Source organism: Gadus chalcogrammus, chromosome 17, assembly GCF_026213295.1.
Source record: "Gadus chalcogrammus isolate NIFS_2021 chromosome 17, NIFS_Gcha_1.0, whole genome shotgun sequence".
Taxonomy (NCBI): Eukaryota; Metazoa; Chordata; class Actinopteri; order Gadiformes; family Gadidae; genus Gadus; species Gadus chalcogrammus.
In genome coordinates this window covers 4,134,091-4,161,127 of record NC_079428.1, presented here as the reverse complement: position 1 = coordinate 4,161,127, position 27,037 = coordinate 4,134,091, and the positions used below count along the sequence as shown (strand labels likewise).

Genomic DNA, 27,037 nt, shown 5'->3' with positions numbered 1-27,037 from the left:
AACAGCGCAGGCGGGCGGGGCCGTGCGTGTTTGTATGTGCGTTGGGGTGAGGTGAGCCGCACAGTTTGGTCACATGGTGGACACCCGTACATGCGCTATAAATAGTGTGTGTGTGTGTGTGTGTGTGTGTGTGTGTGTGTGTGTGTGTGTGTGTGTGTGTGTGTGTGTGTGTGTGTGTGTGTGTGTGTGTGTGTGTGTGTGTGTGTGTGTGTGTGTGTGTGTGTGTGTGTGTGTGTGTGTGTGTGTGTGTGTGTGTGTGTGTGTGCCTGTACCTGTCCTTGCCGTTCTGGATGCCCTGGCCCAGTGTGGCTCTCTCCGCGAGGGGCGAGTTCCTACTGCGGCCCGTACCCGTGGACAGGATGCTATTCTGTAGAGGTAGAGGGGAGGGGGGGGGGGGGGGGAGAGAGAGGGAGAGGATGGTTGGGATTGATGAAGCAAAGGCTGTCCAGGAATTCTCCTTTGAACAGGAAACCAACTGCCACCCGGGGCGGTTCGGCCCATTTGCTTTCTTCTCTGCGGAGAATTATAGATTATTTCATTCCGAGTTGGCGCACCACACCAGAAAACGGCAATGAATAATGGTGTCCATGTCTTCGACTGGATATGTCTATACATGCTATTCATTAACAGGCAGAGGGGTGCATGTAGCCTGTGTGTGTATTTCTAGTTCTGCAAGCACTGTGCGCGTTTGGGTGTTTTTGTGCGCGTGTGTGAGAATGTGCGTCTCAATATTCATGAATGTGCGCGTGTGTAGCGGTGTGTGTTTTTGAGAAGGTGTGATCACGCCGACAGAAGGCACGTGAACCACAATGGGAAGCGGTCTGTTCCCCCTGCAACCGCTCACGTGTGTGTGTTGTCATGTTTGTGTGTGTGTGTGTGTGTGCGTGTGTGTTCATGCATGCAATGATCCATGATGGAGCCATTGACGTCTCAATCACTGCAAGCCGGCCCAGACACACCCACCAAGTTGTGGTGTCAAAGCAGGCAGCAGGGCGGCTGTTTCTCACCGTACGGTGCAGGAGTGTAAGTAATAATATAATAATAATTCCTTGCATGCATATCGTGCTTTTCTTCACATCCAAAGTGCTTAACAGTGTGTGTGTCTGTGTGTGTGTGTGTGTGTGTGTGCGTGTCCGTCCGTTTGGGCACACGCGTGTAGACGTGCATATCCTAAGCATTCATACATGCGTGTTGTTGATATGACTCGTATCAAGTAGCAGTAGTATGACATGTCTCTGTGCAAAGTTCCCCGTGGTTAACGCCAACGTAAATAACATAATGCAAAGAAAAGGCACTTCCTGATTGGTAGCCAATCAGCTGCGGTTGCTTAGCTCCTGGCACACATTGCTGAAGGCTGCAACCGGCTTAATTTACAAACACCAACTCCCCCCCCCCCCCCCCCCCTCCCCCCCAGTGTGGGACTGGGACTCACGGTGGAGGGCGTGGCGCTCTTCTTGCGGTCGGTGGGCGGCAGGGGGCTGGCCGGCACCTTATTGGTGGAGCTGCCCGACGACGACTTCCTGCCGGCCTCGTCGGTGGTCCCGCTGCGGTTCTCCCCCTGCGTGCCCCCCCGCTTGTAGGAGGTACCTGGGGAGACGGGAGGGGGGGGGGGGGGCATATAGAGAGGGGAGGGGGGAGGGAGGGAGGGAGAGAGGGAGGGAGGGGTGGAGGGATGGATGGATGGGTGGGAATAGAGAGAGTGAGGGAGAGAGGGAAAGGAGGGAGAGAGTGAGGGAGGGGGGGGGAGTGGAGGGATGGAGGGAGGGAGGGAGAGAGGGAGGGAGGAAGGGAGTGGAGGGAGGGAGGGAGGGAGAGAGGGAAGGGAGGGAGAGAGTGAGGGAGGGGGGGGGAGTGGAGGGAGGGAGGGAGGGAGGGAGTGTAGGGAGGGAGGGAGGGAGGGAGGGATTGGAAGGAAAAGAGAAAATAAAAAAGACGGAGGTCAGGCGAGGCGTTGGTTTAGTTCCACCCTGTTCAGAGTCCCCAGACCTCTATCAACCCTGACCTTCGTCCCCAAGTCCCCCTCCCTTCAGGACCCCCTTCCCTCTGCTCATCTTCCCCTCGCACCAACCAAACCCCGCCCACCCCGAAGCCCCGCCCCTTCCTTCATCATGACCCCGCCCCCGCTCACCCTGGTCCGTGGCTCTGCGGGGTTTTTGGTTTGATGACACGCTGCGCTGTACCTGGGAGAGAGAACGGGGGAGAGTAAGAGAGAGAGAGAGAGGCCAAGATAGAGAGAGAGGTCAACACATGGCTCATGCACCCGTGTACATTTGAAGGGGAGAGTTTACACACGCACACGCACGACCCTCAAAATGGCCGTCGTGTTAACGTCCGTGAGAGAAAAGTTTTTTTTTGCGTTGCACACATGGGACCATGTGCATCACTCACAAACACCACACGTACTCAACCGTCGCTCATGTCCGTTACATAATCATTCCAATTATTAGAACACGAGTCAATAATTATGAGTGACTAGTCAAAAAACTGTTAAGTACGGGGGCCTACTGCGGTCTGCCTGAACCGCCGTCGCCACGGGAACGCTGTTTGGGTCACTCTAGCAAAAGGAGTTCCCCTTGGATGGTTAAGGAGGAAGAAGCAGTGGGTGTGTGCGGGTGTGTGTGTGTGTGTGTGTGTGTGTGTGTGTGTGTGTGAGAGTGAGTGAGGGAGTGAGTGTTGTGTGGGGAGTCTACTCGCTGTACCTTATGGGGCGGGGAGGGTGCGTTTATGTTGCTTACATCACTTCCTGGGCGGGGCTTGATTAAACCGTCGTCCAGCTGAGAGAGGGAGAGAGAGAAATTGGGAAATTAGCAACAGCACTTCACAGTGTGTGTGTTGGTGTTTGCAGAAGTTTATAAATGAGGACATGAGCAATGTGTGAAGAACAGCGACAGACTGGTGCGGAGGCAAGCTCTCTCTGTGTGTGTGTGTGTGTGTGTGTGTGTGTGTGTGTGTGTGTGTGTGTGTGTGTGTGTGTGTGTGTGTGTGTGTGTGTGTGTGTGTGTGTGTGTGTGTGTGTGTGTGTGTGTGTGTGTGTGTGTGTGCGTGTGTGCGTGTGTGCGTGCAACCGCACAATATTTCCACACCGCGGTATTGGGATAACCTCGGTATGAATACCACACACAACACACGCGTTACTCTAACAGATATATTGTAAACGGCTTTTCTTCACTTTAAAAGACAACCAAAATATTAACCATACATCATGAATATAGATAAAAATCTATATTTTATCAGGGAACGTATTCAATATTACCCAGCTTGAGGTATCGTACATTCATCACTGTTCTGTATGCATAATTAACCCTAAATCCAATCGAAGACGTGTGTGTCTAAGGACATGTATGTGCGTTATTGAGTCGATGTCTGCGTGTGTGTGTGCGTGCGTGCTTGCGTACCTCAGAGTTCCTATAGTCCAGCAGCAGGTACGTCGCCATCACGTCGTTGTACTTCTGATTCACCAGCGAATCCTTGATCTCTTCCTCCGAGAAGCCCATCTGAACCATCAAGTCTATACACACACACACACGGACACACACGCACACAGAAGTGGACGCGCACGCACACACAAGTGGACGCACGGACGGACAAACACACACGCAAACACAAGTGGACACGCACGCACACACAAGTGGACGCACGGACAGACAGAGGGGGACGTGTTAGAGGGGGGGGAGGTTCGCTGGGAGGGGTAAATGTGCAGTGTGTTAGCGGTGCAGAGGGGGGTCCGACAGAGAGGACAAAAAAACGGTACAACGGGTTGTGTGTGTTCCTTACTGTGTTTACGGCCGCTGCCTGCAAATTGAGAATATACGGTGGTAAGTGGCAGGGTTAAATGAGACACGTTGAAGCAAAAAGCGGTCCAAGAGTCTATGCTGAACGCTGACAATCCACACGTTTCAGATGCCTCTGATCGCTAAACTTGTACAACAAACGGAGGTTTAAAAAAAAGACTTCTGTTCCATCACTTCAAAGACTGTCCCCACAACAAAACTTTCTCAGCCTGGTGTGTCTGTGTGTGTGTGTGTGTGTGTGTGTGTGTGTGTGTGCGCGTTTGAGTGAGTGTGTGTGTGACTGAGTGAGAGTGTGTGCGTGTGTAGTGAGTGGGTTTATGTGCGTGTGTGAGTGAGTGAAAGTGTGTGCGTGTAAGTATGGAGTGAGTGGGTGGGTGTACGTGTGTGAGTGAGTGAGAGTGTGTGTGTCTGTTTGTGTGTCAGGGCAGGAAGAAGACCCCGAGTGGCGACCAGCATATCACGTCTCAGCGCGGTAATTAGCACGCGGTAATTAGCGGTAAGCGGTGCCAAGACCGCCGGCTAGTTGGCCGGCTCGTTTCCACGGAGACATATGGAACCTGGCTAGGATGTCGCACTGGCCCTCGCTAACACGCCGGGACCTCTTTGAATTGTTCTGATTTAGCTTCAAATTAATAAATAATAGAAATTGAATTATACTCAAAGGAATGTCTTGGGGTGGAGCCTGTTTATTGAGCAGTTTATGTGTGTGTGTGTGTGTGTGTGTGTGTGTGTGTGTGTGTGTGTGTGTGTGTGTGTGTGTGTGTGTGTGTGTGTGTGTGTGTGTGTGTGTGTGTGTGCTTGTGTGTTGCTTGTATACCTATGCGTGTGTGTGTACCTGTCCTCTTAGGGTCCTTGTAGTCTGGCTGGGGCTCAATGTAGGGCTTGAGCTCCTCCTCCTCGTGGCCCACGTTCATCCACCGGTCTCTCATGATCTGCTGCTGGCAGGAGCGGGAGGAGGAGGGGGGGGGGGGGGGAGAGGGGCGGGGGGAGGAGGGGGGGAGGAGGAGGAGGGGGAGGGGGAGGAGGAAGAGGAAGAGGGGTTGTGGAGACAAAGGGGGAGGAGGAGGGGAGATGGAGGAGGGGGAACAAAGTGGGGAACAGAGAACGTTAGAGAAGAAAGTTAAGCCCAAGCATGGGTGATGAAATGAACATCAAGGTAAGATGTGAAATAGTTGAAAACTGCGTGTGTGGGTGAGTGCATATGGTTCTTTGTGTGTGTGTGTGTGTGTGTCTGTACGTATGTGTGTGTGTGAGTGCATGCGTGTGTGTGGTTCTGTGCGTGTGGTTCTGAGCGTGTGGTTCTGTGTGTGTAGCTCAGTGTGTGCGTACCTCCAGGCTTCCTCTCTTGGAGGGGTTGAGGATGAGGAACTTCTTCAGCAAGTTCTCGCAGTCGGTCGACATATAAAACGGGATCCTGTACTTCCCACGCAACACACGCTCCCGCAGCTCCTGCACAAACACACACACACACACACACACACAGTCAACACGTGCAGCATAAACCAGCACATAAGCAACCACCTAAATACTCTATGATTTATTGCTCGTTGCAGTTATCTGGATCGTTCTCTGAAGCACTTTGGCGCTGCTAATGATGTACAAAAGAAGATACAATGTGAAGTCTGGTTGTTGTATAATGATTATTATGACTGTGAAACTATTCTGGACGTTTTTTTGCAAATACAAGTTTGGCAGCTTGCTACAAAACTGGCAAATGTTAGCCCACCTATTTACGCAGTAGCACAAGAATCACAAAATTCACAGCAATAATTATTCCTTTCACTTCCTCCTTGTGTCTGACTGTTAACCACGTCACCTCTCTCCCTCTCTCTCCCTCTCTCTCCCTCTCTCCCTCTCCCTCTCTCTCCCTCTCTCTCTCTCTCTCTCTCTGAGGACATTCATAATCCATCTGTTGGATGATTGGAGCTAGCTAAAGTAATAGTTACATCATAAGCAATACTTTTACTCCCTGCAAAGGTTACATTAGAGGGCAAAAAACACTTCATCGGAACGAGGTTTTGAGCTTTGCACACGCGCAATCTCAACCGCAGAAATGGTCACTGTACTGCGATCGAAATGCAATTTTGTTGTGCACTTATATATAAAAAAAAAAAAGACTTAAGACTTCAGCCATCGCTTTTTTCACTATATAAACCCAAACTACCGCCAGTAAAGGTGAAAAGAAACACTCAGAAAAATCTTTTTTCATTATTAAACAAACATCGCCTCTCGTCGGAAAAAAAAAACCCCATCATAACAAAAACACAAAAAAGAGGCGGACCTTGAGGTTCTGTCCGTCGAAGGGCAGCGAGCCGCTGACCAGTGTGTACAGGATGACCCCCAGGCTCCAGACGTCCACCTCGGGCCCGTCGTACTTCTTGCCCTGGAAGAGCTCGGGCGCGGCGTAGGGCGGGGAGCCGCAGAAGGTGTCCAGCTTGTTGCCCAGGGTGAACTCGTTGCTGAAGCCGAAGTCGGCGATCTTGATGTTCATGTCGGCGTCCAGGAGGAGGTTCTCCGCCTGGGGGAGGGGTGGAGGGAGACACAGGGGGGAGACACAGGGGGGGAGGGAGGGGGGGGGGGGAAGAGAGAGAGAGAGAGAGAAAGAGAAAGAGAAAGAGAAAGAGTGAGAGAGAGAGAGAGAGAAAGAGAAAGAGAAAGAGAAAGAGAGAGAGAGAGAGAGAGAGAGAGAGACGGGGGAAATCAGTGCGGAGATAGGAGTGATTGGCAGGGAGAGGAAGGAGATAACGAGAATCAGGATGATGAAGAGAAACGACCACGTCGAGGAAGAGCGACCGGAGAGATGATACAAGGAGATGAGACGGAGGGAGGGGCACAGAGGAAGTAAGAGTAAGTGGGAGCCGAGACATCGTTATCCATGGCTTCTGGCTCTGAGCTGACCTACATAGCGGGACAAGATCCATCTTAACCAGGTGCAGAACAGACTGAAGAACACTAAGGGGCTGAACGGGTACGGTGAAAGGACTGGATGTGATGAGAATGCAATGAAACGGGAGGAAAAGTCGCAGTCTTGACTGGACAGGCGTGCAGAGTTAGTATGTATGGAATAGAATGACACACACACACACACACACACACACACACACACACACACACACACACACACACACACACACACACACACACACACACACACACACACACACACACACACACACACACACACACACACACACACACACACACGCCCTTTAGGGGAAGGAACTTAACTTAAGGAGCAGTGTTATAGACGGCAGTGGATGCGTGTGTGTTTGTGTGTGTGTGTGTGCATGTGCAAGTGCGCACGTGCATAGCTATTCGGAAACTTGGCAAGTGAGTGAGCAGGCAGGGGTTGCCTAGCAACAGGTGCTCGCACTGACTTTACACTTTGCCACCATCACACCCCCGGCAGCTGTGCGGATGTGCGTGCATGCGTGTTGTGGTGTTAGTTGTGCGTTTGGGAAACCAACACTAAGAACACCTCTCGGCTCTCGCAGAACAACTTATCGGGAAGACTTCCCCCGGTGTTGGGGGGCTCTCTTGTCCCAGTACTAAGACCCCCCCCCCCCCGCCAAGGGTCCCAGGAGAGCCCTGTGGCTGTCTCTGTGTGCGCTGTCTGTCTATTTGTGGGTGTTTTCTTGTGGATGGGTGCTCTTGTGTCTTCGTGTGTGGTTGTTCATCTGTGTGTGTGTGAACATCAGTGACGATAGACAAGTCAGTGTGTTAGTAATCATGGTAATGTGTAGCAGACAGGTACCCCCCCCCCACCCACCCCACCCCTTCCTGGCCCCGCTAAGACCCTCGATTACTCTCCATGCTACGAGCGCACACAGAGACACAGCTTCCCGGAGGCATTAACGTGTGTGCGTGTGTTTGTGTGTGTTGCCGTGCACATGCAAGCTCTTCTTAATACACATTTAATGGCTGCTGCTAAGGCTACCAGTGAAGGTAAAAAGTTCACGGTGGTGTGGGGAGGGGAAAGAGACAGACAGAGAGAGCGAGAGAGACAGACAGACAGCTAGAGATCTAACGAGGACATGGGAGCGACTCTGAATGCATAAGCCAAACTAAAAGTGTTGTTTCCTGTGTGTATGTGTGTTTCTTCAGAAAACAAGAGCATTACATCATCTTTTAGATCAGTTGTTGTCACTTGACAAGGTGGGGGTGGGCAGACCTCACCACACATGTCAACTGTGACTACCGCAGAGGGCGAGAGAGAGAGAGAGAGAGAGAGAGAGAGAGAGAGAGAGAGAGAGAGAGAGAGAAAAATGTAGAAAGGCTGTCACAACACTTTACGGATGGCTGGAGAGAAAAAGAGAGAGAGAGGGATGAAATCTACTACACGAAAGAGGAGACAGCAGAGGACAGTATATGCGCGACGAGAAAATTGGGGGACGGTAGAGAACTCATGTGCGTGTGTACGCGCGCGCGTGTGTGTACGTGTGTGTGTGTGTGTGTATTGGGGCAGGGGGGTGTGTGGCCAATACCACTCACCTTGAGATCTCTGTGTACTATGAACTTCTGATGACAATACTGCACTGCAGACACAATCTGGAGAGCGGGAGAGAGAGAAGCACGGAGAGAGTGAGCATAAATACATGCTCTTCTGAGGATTATGTCACGCTCACATTACCGCTAAAAACAGCCAAAATGGACGCCAAGACACACACACACATCTATCAACAACCTGACCTACACATTCCATCGCTATTGCGCGCGCGCACGCACGCACGCGCACGCACACGCACACACACACACACACACACACACACACACACACACACACACACACACACACTTCATATTCCTCTCACATGCCGACAGCATTTACTCTGCATTTGACGAGCGTATAAAGACCCCAGAATACAGATGATGCTGCAGAGCGACTGGCAAGCAAACACACAAACACAGAAACACACACCTGTCTGAATTTGGCACGCGCCTCCTTCTCCTTCATCCGTCCGTGGGCCACCAAGTAGTCAAAGACCTCGCCTGGACAGACAGACAGAAAGACAGACAGACAGTGAGAGAGAGTGCAAGAGAGAGACAATGGTTTAACATTGGGTACTGTGTTAGTCACTCCCGACCAACCTAGTTGAATTATACACATTACGGTATTTTTGTGAGGATGTCATCATGACGGGCGAGAAGGCCGTGTGCGTGTACGTGTGTGCGTGTACGTGTGTGCATGCGTGTGTGGTGAGACGGGGTTCTGGGTTTCTGGAAATGCTTACCCCCGCTGGCATACTCCATCACCAGGTACAAGGTCTTCTCTGTCTCTATCACCTCAAACAGCTTGACTGGAAGGGGGGAGAGAGACAGACAGAGAGAGAGAGAGAGAGACAGAGAGTGAGCGAGAACACACACAGATAAAAGACAGAGACAGAGACAGAGATGGAGCGAGAGACAGATAGAGAGAGATGGAGCGAGAGACAGATAGAGAGAGATGGAGCGAGAGACAGACAGGTGAGTAGGAGGAGAAAGAGAGGGAGAAAGAGGGAGAAAGGACAGAGAGAGAGAGAGAGAGAATAAACAGGGACCAAGAGGGAGGGAGGGAGGGAGGGAGGGAGGGAGGGAGGGAGGGAGATGGACTTCATTAACTTTGGAGCAGAGCGAGTCGACCTTGAGACGCTCTGGGCGTTTGGCTAACACAGTGACAGCAGAGAGCCAATGTGTGGGGAGAGGGGGGGGACTCACGACTCACCTATGTTTGGGTGATTCAACATCTTCATGATCCTCACCTCACGGAAGAGCTGAGAGGGGGAGAGAGAGAGAGAGGGAGGGAGGGAGGGAGGAGAGGGAGAGACGGAACGGACAAGCAGAATGAGACAACTAGAAAAAGTACAAAGACATCCACTCATTCATCATTCATTGCTATTCATGCTTGTTATAACTGTGCGCACACATTAGTTTCTTTAAGTTTCGAAATGAACATCGAAACATTTAACCGTGCTGACCTTTTGGAGCCTCAAAAGAGGAGACACTAGCATGTCTGCGCATGCCGGCTTCTGATTACAGCCAATAATATCACGTTGCAGCTTCCTGTGGTACGACGGCGGTGGCGGGCAAACAAACGGCTAGCGTGTTCCGCTACCGCACGATCCGTCGGAAGTCCTCAGTGCGGTCGGATCGCGTTCCTGCAGACGGCCCGTTCTACCTGGAAATGTGCTGGCCAGGTGTAATGACAGTCGGGCACCCGTCTGGGCGACATTTGACCTCGCCTTCGTCTGCTTTTTTTCTCCATGATGGGAGGAGGAAGGTCGTACGTGATTGCAGCGTCCTGCCGCTTCGTCGCGGGGTTCATAAGCGCGGCGGAGGTTAACAGTGGCAACAAAGTCTGAAGCGTACCCCGACAGAAATCGGTTAACGTTTACGCCGTTTCCACGTTGGTTTCGCTGAGATCACAAATCGGCTGAATGGAAGACGGTCACCTCCTCTGAAAAGCAGTCGGTAAAACGCGAGGGAAACCGTGTGAAAGGCCAAATCAAAAACTTGTGCGAGGATGAGACCAGGCGGGAGACAACAACGTCAGCCAGCCGCGCCGCGGCCCACACGCAGACGGCTCGATCGGGGGGACGTCCGGGACGCAGCCTGCCGTTGGGGGACAGGAAACCCAGGCAGAAGAAGCCAGTTTTGGGCACACTTTTGTCGTCTTCCGGCCCCCCCTCAAATGAACGGAGGGGGACGGTCCCCATCTCACCCCTAAAACACACCTGACGCTTCCCTTAGGTATCGATGGTGCTACAGGTACGCCAGGAGGCACCTGTTGCCCGCAGGTGTTTGTTATCAAACAGGTGGACCCCGCTGGACCTCCTCCTCTGGGCAGACCACATGAGAGGGTCCGGACCAGGGGGGGGGGGGGGGGGGGGGGGGGCGCCCGGCGCATGCGTGTTTGGCGTGTGCGTGTGAGAGGAGAGACCCCACCCTGCCCCCGGATGAAAGGAAGCAATTGCAGCTTGTTTCCTGTAATTAAAGCCTTCCCTGGAAAACTAGACCACTTCAGAGGGAGGGCGGGAGAGAGAGCTAGAGCAGGCTAGAGAGAGAGAGAGAGAGAGGAGCTAGAGCAGGCTAGAGAGAGAGAGAGCTAGAGCAGGCGAGAGAGAGAGAGAGAGAGAGAGAGAGAGAGAGAGCGAGAGAGAGAGAGAGAGAGAGAGAGCTAGAGCAGGCTAGAGAGAGAGAGAGAGAGAGCTAGAGCGAGAGCGAGAGCGAGAGCGAGAGAGCGAGAGAGCGTTAGAGCTAGATGGAGAGAGAGAGAGGGAGCTGGAGAGAGAGAGAGGGAGCTAGAGAGAGAGAGAGAGGGAGCTAGAGAGAGAGAGAGCGCTAAAGAGTGAGAGAGCTAGATAGAGAGAGAGAGGGAGAGCAAGAGATTGAGAGAGCGCGAGAGGGAGAGAGAGCTAGATAGAGAGAGACAGCTAGAGAGAGAGGGAGAGCTAGAGATTGAGAGAGGGAGAGAGAGAGCGCGAGAGCGAGAGAGAGAGAGAGAGAGAGAGCGAGAGAGAGAGAGAGAGAGAGAGAGAGAGAGCGAGAGAGAGAGAGAGAGAGAGAGAGCGAGAGAGAGAGCGTTAGAGCTAGATGGAGAGAGAGAGAGGGAGCTAGAGAGAGAGAGAGCGCTAATGAGTGAGAGAGAGCTAGATAGAGAGCGAGAGAGAGAGAGAGAGCGCGAGAGGGAGAGCGAGGGAGCTAGAGAGAGAGAGAGCAAGCGAAAGAGAGCATAAGTTAAAGTTAAGGGCTGGGGAGAGAAAAATTCTTGGAATAAGTCAAAAGCTACTTCTAAGGAAAAGGGTTTGGAGGAAGTGGACGTGGGTGAGAGAGGGAGGAATAAGAGACCCAAGAGAGACCCACCTTCTGCAAACTCGAGGAGTTGAGCTGCGTCTTATCAATGATCTTGACGGCCACCTAGAAACGGGAAAAACAAAGATTGATTATCTCATTGGCTTGTTATTGACGGTGCACCACGTTCAACCCAGGGACACCGGGATGATAAACGCACAGAAACAAACGGTCCTAACAGGCAGGTTTCTTTCTGGCCTCACTTCTCCCACTGAACCAGCCGGTCAGTCAACGGCAGTCGCCTTACCGACCGCTTCGTATACATTGTTTTTACGCACAGAATCAGTGACATGCCAATGTTGTGATTGAACCATTGACCATCCACCCCCGGGCGATGCCGTGTTCGGATGGGCATAGCCGGACGTGCACCCTGTTCTATAAGGACACCACCGTGCACCTCCGAGTACCGGTAACCAAGTGGGGGAGAGGGGGGGAGGGGGGGGTGGCCCAGCGGTGAGCTGATCTGCATACTGCGCCGGGATAGGCGGGTTTGATTTGTGATGTCACTAAACTCACACTACCAGCGGAGGAATGTGAAAACAACAGCGCTGGGTTCTTAAGCCCTCCCTCAGAGGAATTAAAGACACACAAATCCATGTTCTAATGTGGTTTGTAGTTTATCCCATAGAGAGGGCCAGGTTTTTACATAATCATGAGTGAATAATGAGTTGCGCCACACATGAACAGACGGCCGAAGTGAGACAACGCAAGCGGGACAGCGATATTAACTAGAGCTAATGTAATAATGATAATCTAATAATGGAATAATCGTTCGGTTGCTCGATTGCTTTTCTATGCAAAGCTATTGTTCTCATTGAGCTGCCCAGAGACATGCCTGTTGCCAGTTTGAGGGCCGTTCCAGCTGTTTTTGTACGGATAGCTTAGCTGTGGTTTGCAGGAGCATGCGGTCGACTGACTGTGAGAGACAGTGGTGGGATGGCGGGCCTCGAATGAAAGGAAGCCGCGTGGAGACGAAGACAAAGAGAGAGACCGAGCGAGCGAGATCACACTTCTATTTGTGTATGTGTGCCCGCGTTATGTATTTATTTCCTCCACTCCTACTGGTACTCCTGACTCTGCCTTCGTTTCTTTCTATTTGGTCGCGTGTTTGCGTGCGTGCCTGCATGTGTGTGTGCTCGCGCACACACATGCACACACACGTGCGTGCCTGCATGTGTGTGTGCTCGCGCACACACACGCACACACACATCGACTTGCACGTGTGGCACCGGGTCACATGGAGTGTTATCAGGGTGTCAGGCACGGAGCTGTCACACATTAACAGAGCCCCACCCCTGGATGTTTCCTATAAACGCGCGCGCGCACACACACACACACACACACACACACACACACACACAACACAACACACACCCACACACACACACACACACACACACACACACACACACACACACACACACACACACACACACACACACACACACACACACACTTAAAGGAGAAACACACACACCTGGACTTTAGAAGTGGGGAGACATTGCTGTTTGCATCAGACAGAGGACGGTTGTGATTTCGGCGTTCGTCGTTGCACACATGGACTACAGCAGACGAGCGAGAGAAGATGGTTGTCTCCCAGTGACCGGTGGTGGAACAGTGTGGGGGGGAGATGTTAACGAATGTCTGCCACGGCCCGGTCGTGACCCACGGGCTGACGGCGTCTAGCCCAGCCGTATTCAACCATCCTCTTCCAGCTCACCGACGAATACTGGGCCGCTATCCTCACTAACATGTCAGACGGTAAAGCTAACAGTGTTTCACGGATCGGGGTTTACACAAGCGGTGACCTTCTTCCCTGTGGGCGGGTTAGCGCGCCGGTGAACCATCTGAAACCAACTGGAATCGCACCGTTCACAGCCTCCTCGCTCAATAACAACAACAACAACAACAACAACGTTTCAGGAGGCCTCCAGGTGAACCCGCTCCCCCCGTTTGGCCCCCTGGCTCTCGGACGACCGGGAGCGGTCGCCGTGGCGCTCACCTCTTTGCCCGTGAGGATGTGGCGTGCCAGCTTGACCTTGGCGAAGTTGCCCTTGCCGATGGTCTTGAGGAGGCGGTAGTTGCCGATGTGCGGCTGCTCGTCCGTCGGCGCGGCGACCGAGTTCCGACAGCGCGGCATGCTGGGACGGCCCGTGGACGGCTTGGAGTCCTGGAGGGGGAGAGGGAGAGGAACAAAGGACAGATGAGCGCCGGGTGAAGACGAGTTATGATCCGTCAGGGCCGCGCCTTCATGCAGGAGCAGAGCACATGCTAACCATCGCAACGGAATCTATTCTGGGCCGCTAATGGTCACGGGGGAGCGGTTTGTTTCTTCCTAATGAATGAATGAACGGAGTTACTCCTAAATCCATCACTTGTATCGATCGCTCGAGCCACATTAGGCAGAAGTCCACTGGCGGATCATTTGCATGACATGACCACACGCACCGGCACGCACGCTCAAAGATCAAAACTAAAGTCAGCCATTGCAGTCCGGCCATGTATAACATGAATAGCGCCACATACTGCTGTTGTAGGACTGAATTTCTGTGTGTGTGAGTGATCTGTTTACATGTGTGTGTGAGTGATCTGCGTGTGTGTATGTGTGCGTGTGTGTGTGTGTGTGTGTGTGTGTGTGTGTGTGTGATCTGTGCAGACAGGTGACAGGGATCAGGGTCAGGGGAGGGGGCGTCTGGCTCCAGGATGACGGCACACACACACACACACACACACACACATACATGCATACACGTACGTCTGTTAAGAGATTTGAGACCCACATGGGAGGGGGGTAGGGGTCGGTGCAGGGAGGAACGTCTCACTTCCTCTCCTGTCCCCTCACACTCGTTTCCTATCCATCTTTCTTATTCATTTGTTAATGTCTGTGTCGGACACGGATAAGCGCACAGAACAGGCCTAAGTTCTGGTCGGACCCATTCCACAAACAATCACAAAAACGGTGACACACACACACACACACACACACACGCAGTTTCCTCAGTAGCATCCGCCTCGTTCTCAAGTCCCCGGGGGAACAGGACGAATGCAGATGACCGCAAAACATTTCCGGATTTGTGCGAGGATGTGCCGGTACGTGCGTGTGTCTGCCTCTCTCTCTCCAGATGGCATGGGATACCGTCTGCGAAGCCGGTGCTGATAAAGCAACCTCACCCCCTCTCTGTCTAGCTCTCTCTGTCCCGGTCTCTTTCTCGCTCGCGCTCTCTCTCTCTCTCTCTGCTCTCTCTCTCTCTGCAAACCCTGTAATTGACCCGATTAGTTTTTTCTGGGGGCGGTGGGAAGAGACGCGGATTATCGAGGAGAGACGGAAGGATGAATTTAGCCCCGCGGTGGTCGAGTCGAGTCGAGGGGGGTTTTCTGGTTCGGCGAGAGAACGGCGTGACGAATTGTGTGTGTGGGCAAAGGACGGAGGAAGAGGGGAATCAACTGCATGGAGGTTTTGCCGTCGCTGGAACGGGACCAGTTGTAGTGAAAAGGCTGCAATAAAAATGTCCAAATGAAAGCGCAGTGTTGTGAAGACGTCGTGGTTTTTTGTCCCCGTGTGTACAAAGACTCGATTTTCTGGGGTGCAGTGGCTGGAATAGGGCCTCTCTCTGCGTCTCTGTCTGGTTGACTGCCGCCTCTTCCCCTTTCCCTTCATCTCGGGAGGGGAACGGGCGATTAGGCTGATGTAATCCAAGAGGAAGGAGGGCCACGTCGGAGGACAGTCCGCCCAGAAGTCAGAGACGACTGTAGTTCTGGGCTTTGTGGTCCGTTAACTTTTTGACTCGAGCTCTCTTTTCTTTTCCCTCTCGGGCCGCGGGGGGAGAAGAAGAAATCCTCAAGGTTCTAATTTTAAAACGGTTCACCGCCATCTTGGCTCCGAGCCAGTTGGACTTCTGTGGGAGAACGTTTCTTTAGCCCTTTTTTTAGAGATTCTACAGACCGCTTTTTTTTTTTCTACCGGTGCCTCTCTGGGCCAATCTCCCTTCCGTCGTTTATAAATCGTCGGTTCGAGATGTGCTGTGTTTGCCTCGGCCTGCCGCACTTGTTCCACTTATTGACACAATGCTTTAGCGATGGCCCTGTTTGTTTAAGCGTCGCGGTCTGTTGGCTCCATCCTTCTGCTCAGCTTCCTTGTGATCCGACAGTTGGCTGACTTTGAGCCGAATCTAAGAGAAATGCTCATTCAACCCAGAAATAACACTCAAACACATAGAGTTGTATTTATACCAGTGCGTTTCTTTGACATTTACAGAGTGTTCAAACGTGGTGAAAACTAAAAGAAAAATAAGGTATTTAATATCTTATTGATATAGCTTTTCGTTTGATAAGTGGAAAGATGTCGCCGGGTAGTAAAACTACGACTATAAACAAAGCTCATGAGCAAGAGAAACCGCTTTGCTGAGCAGAAGTTCAGCAAATAATGACGACAGAGACGCCCGCGTACAATAAGCAGCCTCTGAACCCAGCAGAGCGCTGCCATGACGTACGCACTTTCTCCTTTTACTTTTTCTGCTCCAATTCCACCTCTCTAATTCCCCTCGGCCAGCCCTGTAATCTAGACGTGGGAGAGGGTGGGCCTTTGGATGCTTTCCTAACAGGACCCACAAGGAACGCACCGACATTCCCAAAAGAAATAGTGGGAGAAAAAAATGATGAGGCTGTATAGTATAAGCCCTCATCACTGTCACCTCCACCCGTCCAAAACAGCCATTGTATTATCTTTTAAAAAAATGGGAAGACTGAGGGGAAATTCCGGGCTTGATCTTGCGTGGTGCGCTAGCTTCTCTGCTCTGATCTGAACCCGACGCGGTTCCTTTTGGACGGTTCGCTGTGGCGGGGGCCGCATATTTAGACTCAGGAATAGCCGTGCAGACAAAATGGTCGACCGCACCACCGGACGAACGGTGCGCTTCCCCGGCCGACGAGGGAGTCTTGGGATTCGTGACCGGGACGTGTGGGATGTTACGACGACGGCAAGGAGACCGAGACCGCGTAACGCTCGTGAATCTCAGCTTACTCGCAGTGACGGACAAGCCTGGATAGAGCGAGTGGGATATCAGATGCTATACGTCGTGCAGCCATGGCGATAACCTTCTTTGCCATCTTCCCCGTTTAGAAATGCTAATCCCAATTCCCCTCCGCGGCTTTGAGGAGAGCTGTTAGGACAGCCCCCCACATCTAGTGTCGATATGTCAACAGGAACTTTAGCAAAAGCTATGCTATGGTTTAGGGGCCTGCCTGGAACAATTATACTTAAGCCTTGACGCATGTATGGCAGTCTATTAGAAACACAGAAAGGGGCAATCACTTAAGCTAGGGTGAGGTGTTTATGTTGGAAGCAGTTTTGGTAATATTTGATGAAATTCTCTTTACAACCAGCAATCAAAAAATAAAAAGCTATGGCAAATTACAGAACAATATTGGCAATCAACGGCTGTTGCAGGCCGGAAATAAGTAATTGAATACTCAAATTAGGAATTTCATTATACCCAAATCATTTCATTTGGCCATAATGGAATGATAAGAAGGTCTACCTACTTGTCTACCTACCTAAAAGTCTATCTGTGCACTCATGTAAGTCCTCTACAAGCCTAGGCAGACCTTATGCTGAAGCTAGACACTGAGAATCACGCGTTTTGGGAGAGTGGCTTTTGAGGCCTGAAGGGAGGGAGGGGGGGGGGGGGGGGGGTACTTAGTTGGATACTTTCAAAATCAAGATCAATCTGGGCGGCTTATTCCAAAATGCCTACCCTAACTTTAATTTCACCAGTTCAAACACAAATCTGTTAGTTTTTAATCAATTGTTGTGACGAGCTGACAGAGTAACTTATCTGAACTTTAATAGAACAATTTTAGCCGTTTCAATGTACGTCAAGACCCATGAAAAGCGTTCCCCACAGACGCACGCAGTAAGTACACGTTTGCTCTCCCTGGCCTCAACCCTTCCTACTCTCTTCTCCTCTTTCATGTCCGCCTATTTTGGTCGTCTCTTCTGAATCTTCCTTCATTCTTCAGCAGCTGCAGGCAGACACACAAACGCATGCGTGCGCGCACACAAACACACGCACCCCCTGCACAGCCAGACAACCGTCCCCCCTCCCCAAAAGACGATTTTAGACGAGGACAATGTATGACATTGTTTTGTACCTCTCACTTTACTCGCTGATGCTGCGACTGAGTCATGAAGGCCAAGATAGAACGACACACATACACACACAGCTCTGCATATCTTGCACTAACTTGGGCTGGTATTTATAAAGTCTGTACTCTCGGGAGACCCCCCCCACCCCCCCTTTTTCAACACCATACAGTAGTGCTGCTGGCAGACGGTCTCAGAGGAACGCCCTACCTGGGTGGCCATTTCCAGCCACCACTAGGACGGACGCACGCACGCACGCACGCACGCACACACGCACACACGCACACACACACACACACACACACACACACACACACACACACACACACTGACCTTTACTAATCTAGATATGCTGACTGGACACAGCCCTGCCCGCACGCACTCTTGCACGTGTACACACACACACACACACAGGTGGGCCTTTCTCTGGATTTAACCGCAAAACGTAGTCTGCCCAGATTTTTATAATCACAGCCCGCAAATAACCCTTTCTTCCTGTTAATATTCAAAACGTTTTCCTTAATAAGGGCCCATATTCCGAGGTGCAACTCAACATGATGGGGATACATCCAACAGAAACGCCACAGATTCCCGCCCTTATTCCTGAAGGTGCTGCAACAGGAAGTGATGGGCGGCATCTTTAATAATGGCCGCCCAACCAACACCTGAAAAAACATCCACGCGCAACGTCCCTTTTTCATATCACGGAGGCAACAACAAACGATGACAAGAGAAAGCCTGTAGCCAATTTTTTTATAGTGAATAGCGCACACGAATGTTGAAATGCCTAGGGGGGACAATTGCTTGGCTGAAACCTGTGAGAAAAACTGTAGGCCCTAACCGAGGTCTTGGAATGAGTATCGGTTTTCGTATTTTCCGATGACAATACCTTTACTACACTCTTAAAATGGTGCCTCAATGGTGCCGGAAAAAATACTTTTTTTGGTTAAAAAGCTAATAAAAGTGCCTAGTGCAAATGCAGAGATTTCGCGCAATACATCAATCAAGATTAGGGATGCAACGAATATTCGGCCAACAAACATGTTCGGCCGAAAATTGCCCCAAACATAATGTTCGGTTTCGGCCGAAGGAGTATAAAGGCCGAACATAATACACCGAACATTTCGTTTTTTTTAATAAAAAAGGTACATTGTTCTTAAATTCTTGCAATAATGTCTGCTGGAATGTTAGAAAACGTTCAGTATTAAATAGATATTTTGTATCAAATTTGTAATATTTTTTTATAGAAAAGCAAGACAAAAAAGTTTATAAAGGACATTTAATTGTTTGATTTATGCAATGGTGAAAAATTTAAGCAAAATGAATGAAAAACATTGAAAGCCACATTCGGTATTCGGTTTCAGCCTTCGTCCAACTGTTTCAGTATATTCGGTTTCGGTTTCGGCCAAGAATTTTCATTTCGGTGCATCCCTAATCAAGATAGTATCAACGGTGGGCACCGGCCGCAAAGGAAACCAGGGCCTCTGTGGGTCCCGGGCTTCAGGAACCTCACCCAAACCCCGTCCCTGCAGTGCGATGGGCCCTACTACAGGTGGTGTGTGAACTGGTGGAGAGGATGAATATGATGTTTACACGTGTGGGGTTGTGGTCAGACAGGCAGGAGAGGATCGTAAAAAAAAGCCCGGGACACAAACAAGGCCCTTCCCCGAGCGAGGAGATCATGACCTCGGCGCCGCACGGGTATAAATAGCCGTCGGGGGGGGGGCGGGGGAGTGGATTGAGGACGCCGCGCCGCAGAGCGATTAGAAAAATGGAAGTGATGAAGGAAGCTGAATCCCTCCTTTGTGAAGAGATTTACCGCTATAGTCGTGAATCACTAATGAATTGAAAAATGTATATCCTTCGATAACAAAAAAAGGGCACGATACTTATCCCTTGAGTCAAAGTTAGAAAATAATAATATTGCCCACGTCGGTTTTTTATTTATTTTTCGGCCATCTTTGCTGTGTGCAGCAGAACAAACCGTGCTCGGAACAAGAGCTGTTTATCCTCAGAGTAACACATCCTCATAGGGCTCTTACATTATCTTCAACGGGTGGGCGGGTGGAGACACACACACACACACACACACTCACACACACACGCACGTCGTGGAGACTGTGTTGCCATGGTGATTTGTCGCCTTTTTTGTATCCTGCCAACTCTTTTCCTTTTCTCCCTCGCTCTCCAGCCGTCTCCTCCCTGCCTCCCTTCTCCTCTCACCTGCTCCCTCCCTTCGTCCAGCGCTGGTCGAAACAGGGGAGCCATTAGGGGACGGCAGCAGGGATTACATTGAGCGTCGTGGGGTGTCACACGAGGCGGAGGCTGCCGTTTAGGAGCACAAATCATTCTACTAAGCGAGTGTCTTTTAGAGTCACCCGCTCAAAGCGTCGACTCTAAAACACAGAAGCCTGCCGGTGATTACTCTGCACTTAAATTGAGTGGATGGTGATGGGTCATCTGGAAGCCTGTGACAAAGCTCAGTCATTGGACCCTTCAAAAGGAAGGCGGAGCCAATGCAGTGGGGACATAAACAGGAAGTGGGGGAAGACTTAAAAGGAGGGAAAAAGAACAGACTAGGGGGACTGTTATGGCGGGAATGCTTGAAGCTTGAATTGGGTCAATTCCCTACGTGAGCGAGCCACACCGGCTCAAACACTTGAACTGTTCTCTTTCCCCTCTCCAACACTGTCCCCTCCCACACACACACACACACACACACACAGCTAAGTAAACCTGTGAGAGGCCGCCTGCTTTAGCAAGGGGTTGCAACGCAGAGTCTCAGTTTGCTGTGAATGTGCGAGTGTGTGTGTGCGATTTTGTGTGTGTGCGTGTGCGTTCTTGTTTGCCCCCCCCCCCCTCCTTCACGTATGATCCTGCCTCAGATTATCCTAACTGCCGAGAGTGTGTGTAGTCATGTGTGTGTGGGTGTGTTTGTGAGACCCTGTGTATGTGTGCAAGGCAGTGTATGACCAATTCAGAGCAGCTTTCACAGCTAGAGTCACAGTGTGGATTCCCTGCATGCTCCTGTACCTACTCCAGCGTGCGTGTGTGTGTGTGTGTCAGGGTTACAGGACCCTGGCGGATGAATAGACGGGTAGAGTATGGTTGCAGGTGGAACACTGTGGTGGTACTGATGGATGACTGACAGAATCAGAGCAGGGGGCAGTCGCTTTCAACCCTACCCAGCGGACTGCAGGGGGGCCAGGGGGGGGGGTGGAGCTCGGTGGGTCAGCTGTAGCTACCAGGCAGACCATACCGGCGCCAAAGAGCAGCAGCCATGTTAATCAAATTCAATGTGAAAACACAAAGGACAGATTGAGATTTTGGCAAAAACTTTCATCAAACTACGTTTTTTTTCCATTTATGTGGAGCCAAGGTAGACGAGCCAAGGTAGACGAGCCTACGTTTCCACATCCGCCATTAGGGACCCTAATAAAATTCGTCATCCTAAATGCAATGATCCCTTCCTTAAGAGGGACAAATGAAGAGACCGAAATGGAATGAATTACGTTGGTCAATTCGCGGGTGATTTCCACACACCTAGCGTTATTGCCCCGATCGTTTATCAGATATCATTAATTCAATATTTAATGTCCGACAAAATCCCCCCCTCATATAGAACGAATCCCATGAGACACTGGCAAGCCTTCGCTGGTTGAGCGATCTTTAAAGTCCACGTTCTCCATACGTACAAATAAAAACAATTATAAATCTGGATGAATATTTTGGCAGACTTGTTTGCATGCTAGGGGTGTAACGGTACACTGAAGTCACGGTTCGGTTCAGGCATCATGGTTCGGTACGAGTTCGGTACAATGAAGGCAATTCCTTTTTTTATTGTGCATGTCTCAGGTTGTACCACCTAGTGTCATACAGTCTCTCCCCTGAGCTAGCTGCAACCGCCTGAACTGTTTAATCTAAGATGTAAACAGTAAACATTAAGTACCCCACATCAACTCCTGACTACATCCGTAACTTGTAAACAAATAAGACAATCAGTTATGAAACTGAAAATGCAATGCAGCATGCCTTATTTATGATAGTGCAAAGTACACAGAATTAGCGCATTTCCACGGGAGGGTGCGGGTCTGTGCGGCTTGGTGGAGTAGTGAAGGTGCGGTTTGGCGAAGCTCAGTTACGGCTCGTGTTTCCACCGCCGACAGTACCCTCATTGTGGGGGGGGAGGGGGGTTACGTTAGCATTGTGTAACCTGCTAATAAATCCAAGGAAAAAGATGGCGGCGCACAATGAACAAAGATCAACAATGTAGGACGTCCAAGAAGGTCGGCAAACTTTTGTGCGACATTTTCTTCAATAAACGAAGCTTTAGCCGTTCCAGAAATACTTTGCGGATAATGTGCGTTTGTTTGTTATTATCCCCGTCTCACGGAAGTGCGATTCTGTCGACCAATCAACGGATGGCGTGCGTGGCTCGAACTTGCTGGCACCCTTTCAGGCGTCTCAGTAACCCAACGGAGGAGGACAGCGAGACGAGTACGGCTCACAGGGCGGGTCACGCCCACTTTTGGCGGTGGGAACGCGATCCGTTCCGCACCGTAGCGTACTGAACCGACCGGCACCCTCCGTTGGAAGCGCGCCATTAGTTGTCCCTGAAGAACTCGCGTATCAAACATTAGTTCCACATTACATTAATTAATTCGCATGCCAGTTTTATTTAATTTTATACCGACCATTCTCAGTGTAAATCCATGCACCGAACCGTGACGTCCACTCCGTACCGATTCGGTTCAAATACGAGTATACATGTATCGTTACACCCCTACTGCATGCATAACCGGCCAGACGGTTACGTCTTGCGTTAACAACACGGGGACAAAGGACTGCGCCCCTGCTGTCCGTTAGACCAAACTATGGGCTGACGAAAGAAAAAACAGAAACCACACAGAGAAATGGCAGTTGTTGCGTCATGCTGACACACAGACAGAGACAGAGGGAGAGTGTGAGAGACAGACTTGGAGAGAGAGACAGAGGTAGAGAAAGAAGGAGAGAGAAAGACAGAGAGAGAGACGGAGAGACACACACACAGAATAGAGAGACGCATACACACATACAGAGAGAGAGAGACAGAGACAGAGACAGAGACAGAGGCGCCCTTTGAGAACAGAAGAATCCACCCTGCCAGTACCTGAGTGACATCGAACCCTGACGTGCGTGATGCGATTCAGTTAACACACCCCACCAGCCACAAGCCGCCCGGCTGGAAAGACCAGTTCTATAGCCCTGCATTGCTCACAGCACACACACATACATATGTACACACACTCTTGGGCGTTATGGGTGCAGAGGGCATCGTTGCGTTGTTGGATAAACAGCCAGACGGGGGGTGTTGCTAGGGTACGAGGACACGTCGCCGTTGGTTGACGACGCTCTGCGTCACACACACACACACAGGCGCACGAGCCACGGCTTCTTAGCATTGGCGGTACGGGGATCAATGAATAAAGAGTGGCAGAGGGAGAGAGGGGTAATGAATGAGAAAGGTATGAATTTAAACGTCCATGAACGCCTGTGTAAGAATGAAGAGGTAGGGGGGGGTGTGTGTGTGTGTGTGTGTGTGTGTGTGTGTGTGTGTGTGTGTGTGTGTGTGTGTGTGTGTGTGTGTGTGTGTGTGTGTGTGTGTGTGTGTGTGTGTGTGTGTGTGTGTGTGTGTGTGTGTGTGTGTGTGTGTGTGTGTGTGTGTCTCTCTCTCTCTCTCTCTCTCGCAGGTTCTCGGTTGCTAGGGCCCAGGCAGGCTTTGTCTTTCTGCCTAGTGACTGGTCTGGTAGGAAAGAGCCATAATTTATGGTTTCCTGGGCGGAACTCCAATGTGTACTGGAGTGTGTGTGTCTGTCTACATGTGTGTGTGTGCGTGCGCGTGTGCGCTTGCTCGCTATACATTGTCGATGAGGTGACTCATCCGTTAAGCGCATCGATCCAGGCTTGCCATCAGGTAAATGCTGTAAATACCCACACACAGTGGCAGGAATACTGGTGTTGTCTATGCAAGTGCATCAAAGCGCTAAAGATGCTACAAGCATTCAAGACATAAACAGACAGATGGATAATGGCATGGCAGTTCCCAGCCAATAGGAAATGGGAACAGGTGTATGCATCAGGACTAGCCCCGATCAAAGATATTCCTCGTCGGCCGGGAGTGATTAGTTCAATCCATCGGTCGAATAGCCCCGCCACGTTTATTCGATTTACAATTTTTTGGCCCCCCGAAACAACCCTTTGTTCGGTCCATTCAGTACATCTCCATTCCACAGTTCCTTCCTTCCGTCTGCTGCTCTCCGTCATTAGCCATCAGGGTGGACCTCTCGCCCTGCACTCCCTGGCAGCGGTCACGATGCTCTCTCTGAGGCCCAGCGTCGCTGGAGATTACCCCTCAGCCAGGTCCAAGTCCTCTCCACTGAGGAGTGACAGGCTCGAAGAACTCCTCGTACGGCAGCATAGCTCTGTGTGCCTGTCTCGACTAGACCCAAGCCACTATTTCTTGTCAATTATCATGTTTTTTTTCTTTTTTCTTTCATGCAGCAACAAGGGCGAAGAGATGGACGACTTTTCAAAATGATTGCCCTCTATTATTTCAAGCAAGGTCGAGCCGTAGCGGTTTTAAACAATTGTCAAACTTTCAAAAAGGCAGATTTGTTTAATTCTTACGAAAGCGAAAACCTGGTTGACTTTGGCGCTTATAACCCGACTAACGTTTGGAGGCTATTAGTGGGCAGCCATTTGAACCGCTAGTCAAGACTTAAAGCTGATTTGATGAACTGCAGTCATGAAAAGAGATCATGCTAGCTGCCTGATGGTATAGCCAGGCCTCAGGTTCAATCTGCCCGGTAACACCAGCACAATAGATCGCCCTCACTTGGAGACGGCACTTCTCAGCCTCTGAACTAGAATGAACTGAAATCTGCATGCAATATTGTTTGCTATGCTGTTCTGTCCTACATCCCCAACCCATCCCAGCCATGCTATCGACAAAAAACAACAAAAAAGTAGTAGTAGGAGTCAACCCACTCGAAAAGACGGCAAAGTGTATAGACTGGACAACTGCAGGAAACGTTCCCAGTTATGATGGACTTTGGGTCTGACCAGCTGGTATCAACCTCCATTCCTTTGCGGATCGTTCCATTACACACACACACACACACACACACACACACACACACACACACACACACACACACACACACACACACACACACACACACACACACACACACACACACACACACACACACACACACCTAATTGATTTTCGTTGGAGGAACGGTTCAAACGGTGAAAAGCCATCACACACCATGCCTATGAATAGGTCGCAGCGGGGGGCCCTAGACTGGATTGTGTCCAGACAAACAATGGCACGGTGGCCAAGGTAACAATCCGGCACAGTGGCGCTCTCTTTATTTTTTTAATCTAAGGATGTTGCAGGATGAATGGACAGGGGACATTTGAGGCAGGAAACTGGACAATAGAAGGATTCAGACACATCTGGGAGGGGGTGGTTGGGTAGGGGGGGGGGGGTCCCCCGCAATGCGCACACTTCGGAATAGATACGCGCCGCCATTTTGGACCAGGTGGTTTCCTATTATGAGCTTGGGGACAAACATCAGTCAAGCGACCGGGAAGTCCCGTCTGAACGTTTAAACAATTATTAGCCTCCAATATTAACTGCGTCCCTCGATTTCCAATCCTCAATCATCAGATATTAACTATTATTTCCGTCGTCACGACAAAACATCCGATTGACCTTGATGCCAAAGTAGGAACTCCGTACTTCTCCTAGTCTCGGTTCTACCGATTCAGACAATCGATCAGGAAGCAGGGAGTAAATATAGCCCGAGTGTATGTCGACAGCCCCGCCGGCTCAGGGGTCCGTCTGTCACCGCCGTCGGGGCGACGTGTCAAAGCTTGGTGCCATCTCGTCCCGCGCACTGGGAAACACAACACCGCAGACGCTTACTATACCGCCCCTTCAGAGAGAGGGTGTGCGTGTTTCTGTGTTCGAGTGCGCGTGTCTGTGTGAGACTGTGTCTGTGTGAGACTGTGTGTGTGTGAGACTGTGTGTGTGTGTGTGTGTGTGTGTGTGTGTGTGTGTGTGTGTGTGTGTGTGTGTGTGTGTGTGTGTGTGTGTGTGTGTGTGTGTGTGTGTGTGTGTGTTCCAAGGCCTTTAACCTACAAACATAGTCAGGGTCTAGCTAGCCTGAGACCCTTAATATGAAGCCCCCTCCGCTCCCCCCGGAAGATGCAGCTGCAATTGGACGAGGGAAGTGGTTGGGGAGTTGGGAGTGTGGTCAACATCAGCAAACACTGAATTTATAATATCCCAGAAATAGATCCCGTAAAAGATGTGGCAAGGAATGACATCAGTGCGTGTGCACGTGCACGCTGGTATTTAATAACACACACACACACACACACACACACACACACACACACACACACACACACACACACACACACACACACACACACACACACACACACACACACACACACACACACACACACACACACACACACACGTGTGACAGCCATGGCCGCAGCCTTATATAATCAGCTACATTATGGTCTGTGACCTTTGTCCCAGGTACAGTTACCAGCCATGCGTGTGTATAAACTTGCTTACACCTACCGGAATACCAGCCAGCTCAGCTGCACTCTAGGTTTCTTCCCCTCCCTTGGTCCAAAGTGAAGCGGGCTTCCTTACGTCAGCCCACAAGCACACACACTCAGAGTAATAAAAGGGTCCACTTTCTGCAATGCCACATCCCCCCATAGGCCAAAACACACGAAACTAACCTAACTGAATAACCTCGACAGGTAAAGTGCGTATACATCAGACTAGAAGTCACAGGCGGGTTCAGACTTTGACAGTTCATTCTAATTTGAATGAACCATCAAAGTGCTCACTGATTGGCTGATGGAAGTAGATATACACATTTATTGCCCCTGGCTGTCAACTGTAAAACAAAGTTCTCTTCAACGAATATCAGACAGACAACGAGCCTAACTTGTTTGGCAAGAATACGAAACTGTGATTTTTTAATAAATATAAGCAAACCTAGCACCGGCAGAGCAACAAACGTCCTACTTGTACAGATAGCGAGCGAGGGATACTGTGGTTTGGCATTAACTCCAGTGTGGCGTTATCTTGATTAGCTTACCCAACCCACAACATATTTACTCACACGGTCATAGTCATACGGAAACCTTGGGTGTTTACTGTTTACCATAATCTTTACGTAATACACCAAGGGTGCTAAAG

At 50.7% G+C, this 27,037-nt stretch overlaps 1 protein-coding gene across 9 annotated transcripts in view; it reads right to left on the bottom strand.

The window, feature by feature from the left end:
- The window catches only part of mark2b (MAP/microtubule affinity-regulating kinase 2b), a 45,226-nt gene that overhangs the window by 15,023 nt on the left and 3,166 nt on the right, over positions 1 to 27,037 (bottom strand). For 5 of the 9 annotated variants that reach the window (XM_056575715.1, XM_056575721.1, XM_056575717.1 and 2 more), the window contains exons 2-16: positions 13,621 to 13,788; positions 11,631 to 11,684; positions 9,493 to 9,541; positions 9,023 to 9,088; positions 8,710 to 8,780; positions 8,283 to 8,339; positions 6,073 to 6,309; positions 5,121 to 5,240; positions 4,609 to 4,726; positions 3,775 to 3,792; positions 3,396 to 3,508; positions 2,700 to 2,774; positions 2,129 to 2,180; positions 1,433 to 1,587; positions 273 to 367 (exon numbers count right to left, since the gene is read on the bottom strand). In XM_056575715.1, the coding sequence (XP_056431690.1) occupies positions 273 to 367; positions 1,433 to 1,587; positions 2,129 to 2,180; positions 2,700 to 2,774; positions 3,396 to 3,508; positions 3,775 to 3,792; positions 4,609 to 4,726; positions 5,121 to 5,240; positions 6,073 to 6,309; positions 8,283 to 8,339; positions 8,710 to 8,780; positions 9,023 to 9,088; positions 9,493 to 9,541; positions 11,631 to 11,684; positions 13,621 to 13,788 (1,448 nt within the window). The remainder of the gene's footprint in view (positions 1 to 272; positions 368 to 1,432; positions 1,588 to 2,128; positions 2,181 to 2,699; positions 2,775 to 3,395; positions 3,509 to 3,774; positions 3,793 to 4,608; positions 4,727 to 5,120; positions 5,241 to 6,072; positions 6,310 to 8,282; positions 8,340 to 8,709; positions 8,781 to 9,022; positions 9,089 to 9,492; positions 9,542 to 11,630; positions 11,685 to 13,620; positions 13,789 to 27,037) is intronic. The other 4 variants (XM_056575718.1, XM_056575724.1, XM_056575719.1 and 1 more) reach the window with 3 other exon arrangements.